The following is a 10,499-nucleotide window of genomic DNA, read 5'->3' on the forward strand; positions in this document are numbered from 1 at the left end:
ATTTATATAATATGTATATTATTCTAATCTTAATATTAAAATATTGTATGTACAACAATATACAACTGTAGTAGATGCAGGAACAATCAACTATGATCTACATCAGTATCTTATAGCTTGATTTATATTACATTAAATTAAAGTATTTGCGCACCATAATAATTATATCACAATATCAAGCTAATTTATACACTTATGTATGGACTTCTTAATATTTTGCTTACAAAATATTACAATTTATGATATAAGGAGTATAATTCTTTGTTATGTATATATACGCATAGTGTATATGTGCAAAATCGGTGTAAACAATATAATTCTTTTTTACATATTTTCCATAACATAATAAAGAAAATTGTATGCATTGTTTATTATGACATAGAAGTTATTAATCGTTTTATAAACAAACTAAACAACATGATTAATATAGCAAAATATACATATGTCCATTTTTTATTAATAAATAAATTGATTATAGGTGTTATGCGTAAAATATATTGTGATAAAGGAATGTATCACAATTATTTTGACTAGATTTAAAAAAGATGATAGAATTATTATTTTTATAAAATATAAAAGATGTATGCCACAAAATGCATTGATGAACTTCAACTTTCTTTAGCCATCATATTTCTTAGTATTATCAAATTTGAAATTGGTCCAAAATCTAAATATAATTCCATTATAACGGTCTTACATCATTAAAATTGCATAAATATCTCACTGATGTTGTCCTAAAATTTAGGGCATACTTCATTTTAAATAAGTATGTACAAATATTTTATATACGCTAAGTTATTTTGGAAATATGCAACAAAACATAAATTAATTTCTACAATTTTGATAATTTTTCTATGTAATTTCCAAATAATATTAAAAATAAAGAAATATTTAAAGAAATTATTGAAGTAGTACTTTAGATAAAGCGATATTAATAATAAATATTATAATAAAATACTACCAATACTTATTACATAATAAAATAAGTACTCTTTTGTTTCTCAGACTTTTTTTTGACGTAGATGTATGTAAATTATCTTTAGGAAGATTGAGAAACTAAAGAGTGTACACAGCACTGATATCTTTATAGATCACTGTTGCAAATATAATTACATAATAGCTTAATGCTGATGAAAACAATGTCTTTAACATATTTATCATAATCTACATTATTAATACTATTATTTTACATAAAACATCACAATCCATTTTCAATTCATGTACTACAATTTTTTTAGAAACCGCAGTGAATATAAAAGCTAAATATAACTTTTAATACTCTTAATTTTGTATGCATGGTAAAAAATATAAAAACTTCTTCAAAAAAAGAAATCAACTCAACTAATCAGCATAATAAACTTTTTGGAGAAATATGAACAAATATTTTTCTATTTGATTTTCATAAAATAGAAAAAAATAACATTCTTATAAGTTTTGTTTTTAAATAATATATACATATATGTATTGAACAATGTGCAATTATTGTCTGGCAGTATTCTGCACATGAATGGAATTTTTATGACAAATTAATATAGTGACAGACATATTGTAAAAAAAAAATTATGATTATTTTAGAATGCTTAATATTATGTAATGCTTCGTGAAAATGCTTTATAATCAAATATGCATATATTATTCAGTTTAAATTATATGCATATCGAAGGAGATATTTATATTAAGAAGACATGTACACAATATATTAATAATATTTTATGCATGTTGACGAAGCATTTGTTAGATGTAGAAATATACACAAAACACATTTGTTACATATCTTTTTCATTATTGTCGAGTTAAGCTTCATGTTCACCGTTATTTATTCCTATCAGCGATTCTGTTTGTTCTGCTTCAAGATCTGGTATTCTAAAAATAAAGATTATTTTCTTAACTAAAATCAAATTTTATATGAACATATTTTTTTTTAAAGCAGTTATTGATCTCACCTTATTGATCTATTTTTTCTAAAAATCCAAATGTAAATTCTTTTTATTAAATCCATAACTGGATCCCAATTATCATAATATGATAGAAGAGATACAGTAAGAAATGCTAACAGCATTGGAATGGTTCCTAGATAGAAAATACAAGGATACTCAACTTTTTTTAATAAGACATCAGCTATCATCGACATCGGCATAAGTAAACTGACTGCCAAGGTTGCAATAAGGGATGATGTTAAAAAACAACCCCTACAAACAAATATAAAATAAATATTAAATACATTAAATTAGATAAGTTAAACTCGATACTTTTTATAACATACCATAACCAAAGCACTTGGCTTAAAACTGTACCAATCAAACCATTAATAATTAAATATGTCCACTGATGAGTATCTGGCCATTCAAATTCTTCCCAATGACCATAATGAAGAATAAAGAACATAGGCCATAGAAGTGTCAAATTAAAAAGTCCAACAAACCCAAAGAACATTGGAATATCCATCTTATCTTCATGATCTACTTTTCTCTTAAGAAACACAATGTAAGCTGCATAAAAAAATGCACTGACTAGAGCCAATATTATGGATGTAGGTATTCTACTAGCTTCTATAGTTAAATCTGAAAGACCAACTAAAACCTATGAAAAACAAGGATGTTTAAAAATAATTCACTTCCATATTAAAGAAGCATTTCTATAATTATACATACTAATCCAAGAATGCTAACAGAGACAGCAACTAGTTTAGACAATGTAAATTTATCCCCACCATTACTAGGAAAAAAAGCAGCAAGGAATAAAGTGAATAAACTAGAAGTTGATGTCAATACAGTTACAACTCCTGATTCAGTTTTTACTAATGATATTTGATAAGTATAATTTGCTATAAACCACTGCAATATAAAATATTTATATTAAGTTTAAAACATAAATAGTTGTAACTTATCAAGTTGATACCTACAAGTAAACAAAACATAAGTGCAATTTTAGCAATTTTCTGAACAGAAAACTTATTAGCTTGCCGTCTTGCATGTTCTCCAGCTCTTAAACTTGCTTGATAACTAAGTCTTGCTAATAATGCTTCTGTGGCATCACTTTCTGACATATGACGAACTTCTGCTAATTTACTAAATCTTACTGATCGTATTGATGAATCATCACTTTCTGTGCCTGAAGAACGATCACAATGATCTGGTGTTTTTATTGGTACAAATGTTGGATCACTCTACAATTAAATAGATTTATATTACTATCAATATTTAAGTTATTAATAATAAATTAATATGATTTGCGGAATAAAGAAAATATAAAAATAATAAAACTAAAATATAAAATATAAAAATAATAAATTTCTATTTACCAAACTTGTGTTAGCTTCTGAATAGAAATTATCATCTTCCACATTAGGATCTATGAACTGCAATAAGAAAAAGAAATAACTAAAAATTTGATTTGTTGAAAGAATTATTTGTATTTAAATATACCATATATGTTGCTGGTTTATTGCATTGATCCCTCCATGGAGGCCAAAAACATAAACCAAGCAAATAAAATGTAAACATTGATGTTTTTACATATGTAGTAAAAAATGGCTTTTCAAATGCTGCTTCTCTATAAATATACTGAAATATAAAAGAACATTATTAGAAATAAAAAGTATATCTTACATTTTATTAAATAATATTTGAACAATTCTTACTTACTTTAGTAAGTTCAGTACTAGAAACCCAAATGATATCAACTAATAACAACACTAACAATCCCAACACAAGTCTCTGAGATTTATTCATCATTGCTGCAAGCTTATGAGGGTCCTCCGCCATCCCCTGTTGTCTACGCTGTCTTAATTCTACAGAACAGCTCATGGTACAATCATTGACTTTATCTTTTCTACTTATGACAACATGATGATATTGATTGCTGTAAGATGATAATGTGATTAATAAAAATTATAAATTACAAGTAGTATATTTGATTAAAAAAAAAAATTCTTTATATAAAATGAAAAGTTCATATTATTTAAATTGCTTGTTGATCATTAAAACATCTTAATATTGAAAGCTAACAAAATAAATACTTTTAGCTAATATTCCTAAAAAGTATAAGCAAATAATATTCAACACAAAGTAGTCAATAAAATAGATATACAAATTATAATGTGCATAATAAACATTACATAAATTAATCAAGTGTGCTAAAGAGAAAAAACAGAAACAGTAAACAAGGAATTAAAAAAGGAGACAAAAAAAAAATGTTCAAAGTTTCACTAATTTAATTGTCTTATTTTAACTATAAATTTATATCTAATAATGTTCAGTATAATGTCGTGTAAAAGTTATGGAAAATACATATTTAAAAAATTATTTGTTGATTATACAATTGATAACAGGTGGACATGCGGCAAATATATAAAACTACGACCACATATAAGATAACCTATAAAAGTTGCAATAAGAATAGATAACAATCTTCCAATACACTAAGCAAGAATTCAAATTAAAATTGACTTACAATTAAAGCCAAGCCTTAATTCTGTGGCATTGATAAGCAATTTACATTCTAGTTATTCTTCTACATTTTGAAATTACGAAATGCTGAGCACTTTATGCTCTCTAACTAAACACTGAAGTAACACCTTTTACGCAATATGTAATTTAGATTTTTTTCCTTTGAATTTCCGATAATTTTTTTTTATTTATACTTTTTTTTTTTAAATGTTAGATAGTTCTAACATCTTCGTTTCGTTATCGCGTCGGGCAACTAGTCGTAACCATGTTGATATGCTGATGACGTTCCGTAGTTCACTCATTATTCTGATGGCGCTATATGTCTTATATATCTTTTAATTTATTACTTATTTTTACTTTTCAATGTTTAAATTTTCTTTCGTAGTTTCCTTATTAAAAATTTAAATACTTTCTTTCTTATACTACGGTAATGTAGAAATATTTTTTGACTTTTATTGCACATCTTTATCTATATGCATAAATGATAAATATAAGATAATAAAAATTGTTATATATTTGTGTTTAAATCTTGACTTTTAGATTTTATTATCTATGTTAAAGCATGGGACAAATATTACGCGACCAGTTATATGTTACAAATATATGCGATCAGTTCAGTAATTAATATATTATTTTCTACTTCGTAGAAAGTTAACGATATCCTGTTGGAAAAGTAAATTTCTTTTTTAATGTTAAAAAAAAGCTTCGTATTTACAGTTTTATTTTTCTCTTGAATTGACTTTTTGTAAAGAAGACTTAAAATAACGGTTGTCATGACAAACAATAGTAACAACACATAGACGAATGTGAAGTGTCGTTCGGATGTAAGAATAATTTGAAACATATTACTTTTGCATTCTAACAATGGCTAATAATGTTCTTAGTAATGGTCGCATTCAACAGCAACCGATTATCTCGCAACGACTAACAAGAAATGAGAAAGGAAAGAAAGGTATTTCTCTTTGTATAATATTATTTAAGGATTATTATATGCAAAATTTTCAATGTTAACAAATACGTTTACATGTATAATTTAAGTGATTTACATCTATAATTTGATAAAAGTTAGTCACAATTGTTGAAAAGGTAAAAACATCTGCAAAACTCTGATAAAATTGCAATTTCGAATAATAAATTTTTTGCGAACATTCTTTTTTACATTTTCAATTCTAAAAAATAAATATTTTATAAAAGAGATTAAAAGATATTTTTTTAAGTTGAAATTCTTGATATAATTTTATATGTATATTTTTTATGTTTAAATTAGTGCTAGAAATACCAGCGATAGAGAGCAAGAATTGGTTGCTACATCGACATTACACGCGACACGAATATAAAACTTGCAAAATATTGATTGATCAAGAATTAACAAAATCGAATGGACACAGTGAGTATGCGAATTATTTAAAGGTAAGCAGAATTTTTACATCTGTGTATCAATCGATCTTTAATATTCAAATACTGATATTAAAATTTTTATTTCCTTATTTCCCACAGGGTTTAATACTGAGACGAGAGGGAAAAATTCAAGATTCTTTAAACTGTTTTCAAGCCGCCTATAACATTAATTCAACGAATGTTAATAATATGAAGCAGATAGCTAAATCGTTGTGAGTAAAGAAAATTTAATTTTAATTATGCTATTTAAGAATGAGATCAGATTCAGATACATCGAGTTAATAAAAATTATAAATGTTAATTGTGATTAATATATTATTATGCTGTCAGAAAGCATAGAAAATATTTAAGTACTTTTTATAATATATTTTACAATGTATTTATATACTTACTGATGTTATTTGATAGTTTAATAATGGGCAATCATAAACATGCAGTTGATGTATTTTTGGAAGCTGAGAAGATATTAAAAACACCAGATTGGGAAATTTATTTTAACCTGGGTATGTATTGATTGTATTATAACATTCAAGAATAAATATAAAACTCTTTTACTTATTGATATTGTAACAGAAAGAATGTCATAAAAGTTTATAAAAGTTTTTAATTAGAATAAGTCTGGGATAGTCACCGGATAAATTGTTAATGTTTTTTATTGGAAATGAAAGTAAATGATTTTAATTTGTCGCAAAATATGATTTATTTATATCTTAAATAACGCAGACGTTATCTAAATTTTCCCAAACTAATAAAAAACTCTGACAAAATAAATAAAACAAAAAAATGATATAACTATACAATAATAAATTATTTGCATATAAATTCATAGAATCAAATCGTTTTTTTCTAGGTGAATGTTACACAAAGTTAAATCAATTGCACGAAGCAAAAAAGTATTTAAGAAGGTCGATTGAATTGACAAAAAATGAATTACCATATATTCTTCTCGCGAGAACATATCTTCTTGAAGATAATGTTACAGAGGCACAGAACGCTTATACAGCTGCTCTTAGGTATACGATTAGATATGCATCTCATTGTCATTATTTTTGACGGATTTTGTAATAAACACTCTCTGATCTCACAAATATCTTACATGTGCAGATTTAATTCCAGCGTCATGAGATTGGCGGCTGAAACGTTCTTGTTTACGATATATATTCCAGAGTATTATGTTTTACATCTCGTAACAAAATCTAATTATAGATTTCAGATTATAAAAGATGCAAACTAAACAGGAATAACGTAAATTAATGATTGATTACGATGTTAATTAACGTTATATTTTGTTGATTTTAATAACAGTATATTGTTTTATTAATCGCACATTTAAAATGATGTCAAATAAATGGAAATTGTTAAGTTGAAAATATGTTACTCTATGCTATGCATTTTTCATATAATTTTTATTATTCTAGACATTTGATTTTTTTCTTCAGAAAAATAAAAAATAATAGAAAAGATTAAACATTTTTTTTTAAAAAGCTTCGTTTTTGTGATATGCGGTTTTGCTTTCATTTGTTAAAAAAGATTTTAAAATATTCATGTAATAATAGAATAATCGAATTATTATGTTATCTAAAATAAAAAATTCCTTGTTTGAAAACAGTTCATTCTATGAATAATGTTTTTTTTACGCTGTTCTCCTTAATTGAGCTCATTTCCTTGGCCTTTTCAGTCAGAATCCTGAAAGCATAGACGCTGCAACTGAATTGGGACTTCTCTACCTCAAAATTGGCGACGTTCAACGAGCATTCCAACAATTCGGCACTGCAATTGCTCATTCTCCAAATTACACGAAGGCAATGTTACCAATAGCATACATAATTCAGGTAAGTACATTACTTTTGAAAATATCAAGTATTATTAAATTTCAAAGAGAAGAGAAATTATTTTCGACGAACGAACTTATTTGATACTATTGTTTCATTTTTCTTTACTTTATAAGAGCTATTCATTAATATTAAATTAATAACATATAAAAATAATTTAATATAAACGAAAAAGATTTGAAACTGACACTTTTAGTAAGAAATATAATAGCAAAACTTACAATAGTTAAGAATTTTTCTTATATCCTTCTCGTGATTTGAAAATATATATAAATAACAAGTTTATTGTTAGGAAAATATATGTATATAGGAAATTCTATAGCAAACTTTCGATTACAATGTACTTGCAATTTATTGATTTTGGCATCAATGCGCGAATAAATTCGTAAGAATAAAATAAAGTATTACATATAGAGATAAAAGGTTCACTCTTTAGAATCACCAAGAATATGACGTTGCGTTATCGAAATACAAACTGGCAGCACAATCGATTCCAGAATCGTATATCTTATGGAATAATATTGGAATGTGTTTTTACGGCAAGCAGAAATATGTTGCCGTAAGTACATTCGCATAAATCTACTTGTTTGTATAATTCTTGTATAATTCTTATTGCACGCTTGTAACATTTAAGTTATTAAAGCTTAAAGATACGTGAAAGAAAGTCAATCATAGCCACTTTCTGCGATGTTACATTGCACAAAGTTAAAAAAATAAAAAGAGCAGAGAACAAAAACACACTGAAAAAAAGTAGCATCGTTGACACGTGATACTATCTACACTTTATCAAGACACGTTCATAGAAATTAGAAAAAAGACAAATGTAACATTTTTTCTTTGAGAATGCGATTTTATTTATGATAGCGAATCCGTGCACGTTGCTGAATTTAATGATGAAAATTAATTCAGAGCTCATTAAAGGGTGCTCGCGCGGAGTTTCAAACAGGATGGCTGGGACTCACTTACGACCCAAAGGAACTCAATTAAAGGATAAAGCTTATAATGCACCGTCACAGTCAAAATGACAAGAAATTAGAGAATGTGAATTCTAAGAGAAAAAGGAAACAAAAGAAAATGAAGGAAAAGAAAAAATGAAATATTTTGCGCAAAGTATACAAGTAATCACTCTCTCTTTACTGCAGCCAATTCTTTTTTTTTTTTTTGTCTAAAACTACTTTAATACGGAAAAAGTAATTCACTGAACAGAATTAAACCGTAGATATTGTAAAATATTTTCAAGGCAACGGGGACTTTTAGATTTGATGATTAAAATTCGAGAAGCAGTGTGCACGGAATAGAAGTTTCTTAATCGATTTCGCCATAACTTGACGATGGGATGAGGTTTCTCACAGGATGAGAAAAAAGAAAACACATTTCCCTAGTTTGAGGAGTCAATTTTTATTATTTTCTTGCAAGATCGGAGTCTCGATTGTGTTTATAACACAATTAAGAAAATTCAGAAGATTTCTGTCAAAACGCGATTTTTAATCTCATCGATCGATTCCCATTATCATTTAGCTATGTGTTAGCCGCTTTAAGATACAATTGTCATTTGTTCTCGCACAAATATCTGCTTCGTAGTTGTCGGACAAATTGGTTGTAATTATTTCCAGGCAATTAGCTGCTTGAAAAGAGCTCATTACCTCAATTCTATGGCTTTTCTGCCCGCTTATAATTTGGGTATGGTTTTTCTAACTACCGGTCAGCCAGCCTCGGCCGCAATTTATTTGTGCGCTGCAGTTAGTGCCGACTCCAAAAATCCAATGCCGTATCTTCTACTTGGACGTAAGGATTTTTGAAAAAATATTGCAACCTTCAATCTTGCTAGAGAGATAGAAATAATTTTGACGAACGGAAGATAATTACGAGCAATCAGATAAAAGTTTCTCTTTAAAGAGAAACAGAGATTACTTCGATTTCATGTGATCAGCAAACATATTATCGTGACGAATATTTTATCATGACAAACACAATAAGTACTATGTCGAAGAACTATTTAGTTTCAAATTCGTCATTTAATCTTACTCATTCCTGTCTATTTGTGTTTTCGTTCATGTACTTTTTTTTTTATTTCTACATTGAAAAGAGCACAGCTGACAAATGATAACGCTTTCGACGATAACATCTGTGTTAAATTTACAAAAAAAAAAAAAGAAAAACGCTGGAGAGATGACAGCGCTTTTTTAGCGATAAAAAGCAAACTACTGTGTCATTGCCATGTAAGAAATTATAATCGTATCCATTTCGTTTCGTCTTTCATCGTCGTCAGCTAACACGATAATGTGCGATAATAATGGAAAAAATTCAATTCTTTATTATTATTACAGTCGCTCTAAAGCGTCTAGATGATCTGGAGGGTGCGGAAAAAGTATTACAGAAGGCTCACGCTCTTTCACCGCAAGATCCTCTGATATTAATCAATTATGCGATAATATTAGAAGCGCAAGGCAAAAGAAATATCGCGGCTGAATTTCTAACAGCGCTAAATGATATTACGGCAGTGATTGATGTGGACTCACAGGCAAGTGTTCTCGATAGAGTAGAGAAAATAGGAGCTATTTCGCGTTAATCTTCCTCTCTTCTTTTATCTTTTATCTTTTATCGCAGATAACGCAAATTGCGAAGAAATTGTCGATGAAAATTCGCCTGGAAAAAACGAACAAACAGGAGGAAGAACCAAGGATACTCAATTCAGACGAAGTCTGAATCTCTTTGTTCGAATAAAAATAATTCTGCCTCCAAAGTAGTTTATTAATATCTAGTCTGAACTTTTTATTCAGGCTTCGTATTTTATTTTGAATTTATATATTATTAATTGAAT

At 27.3% G+C, this 10,499-nt stretch overlaps 2 protein-coding genes across 6 annotated transcripts; one reads left to right on the forward strand and one right to left on the reverse strand.

The window, feature by feature from the left end:
* Positions 1–1,657: 1,657 nt before the first annotated feature.
* Positions 1,658–4,732, reverse strand: LOC122527497 (solute carrier family 35 member F5). The gene is made up of 9 exons (XM_043651741.1): positions 4,453–4,732; positions 3,645–3,861; positions 3,426–3,563; positions 3,302–3,358; positions 2,903–3,166; positions 2,652–2,834; positions 2,264–2,580; positions 1,944–2,189; positions 1,658–1,863 (listed from the first exon to the last, which is right to left on the reverse strand). Exons 2-9 carry the CDS (start codon positions 3,804–3,806, stop codon positions 1,794–1,796), a joined length of 1,437 nt encoding a protein of 478 aa, XP_043507676.1. The 5' UTR covers positions 3,807–3,861; positions 4,453–4,732; the 3' UTR covers positions 1,658–1,793.
* A 291-nt stretch (positions 4,733–5,023) lies between these two features.
* Positions 5,024–10,416, forward strand: LOC122527498 (Bardet-Biedl syndrome 4 protein homolog). Of its 5 annotated transcripts, none has more exons than XM_043651743.1 (11): positions 5,036–5,121; positions 5,200–5,400; positions 5,716–5,858; positions 5,946–6,058; positions 6,255–6,349; positions 6,697–6,859; positions 7,525–7,678; positions 8,115–8,237; positions 9,292–9,463; positions 10,006–10,199; positions 10,286–10,416. In XM_043651743.1, exons 2-11 carry the CDS (start codon positions 5,313–5,315, stop codon positions 10,382–10,384), a joined length of 1,344 nt encoding a protein of 447 aa, XP_043507678.1. In that variant the 5' UTR covers positions 5,036–5,121; positions 5,200–5,312; the 3' UTR covers positions 10,385–10,416. The 5 variants fall into 5 exon arrangements, with proteins under 5 accessions (XP_043507681.1, XP_043507677.1, XP_043507682.1 ...); XM_043651744.1 differs by having other exon boundaries at positions 5,203–5,400; XM_043651746.1 differs by having other exon boundaries at positions 5,024–5,400; positions 5,946–6,055.
* The last annotated feature ends 83 nt before the right edge of the window (positions 10,417–10,499 follow it).

This window comes from Frieseomelitta varia, unplaced genomic scaffold, assembly GCF_011392965.1.
Source record: "Frieseomelitta varia isolate USP_RPSP 00005682 unplaced genomic scaffold, Fvar_1.2 scaffold_221, whole genome shotgun sequence".
NCBI lineage: Eukaryota > Metazoa > Arthropoda > Insecta > Hymenoptera > Apidae > Frieseomelitta > Frieseomelitta varia.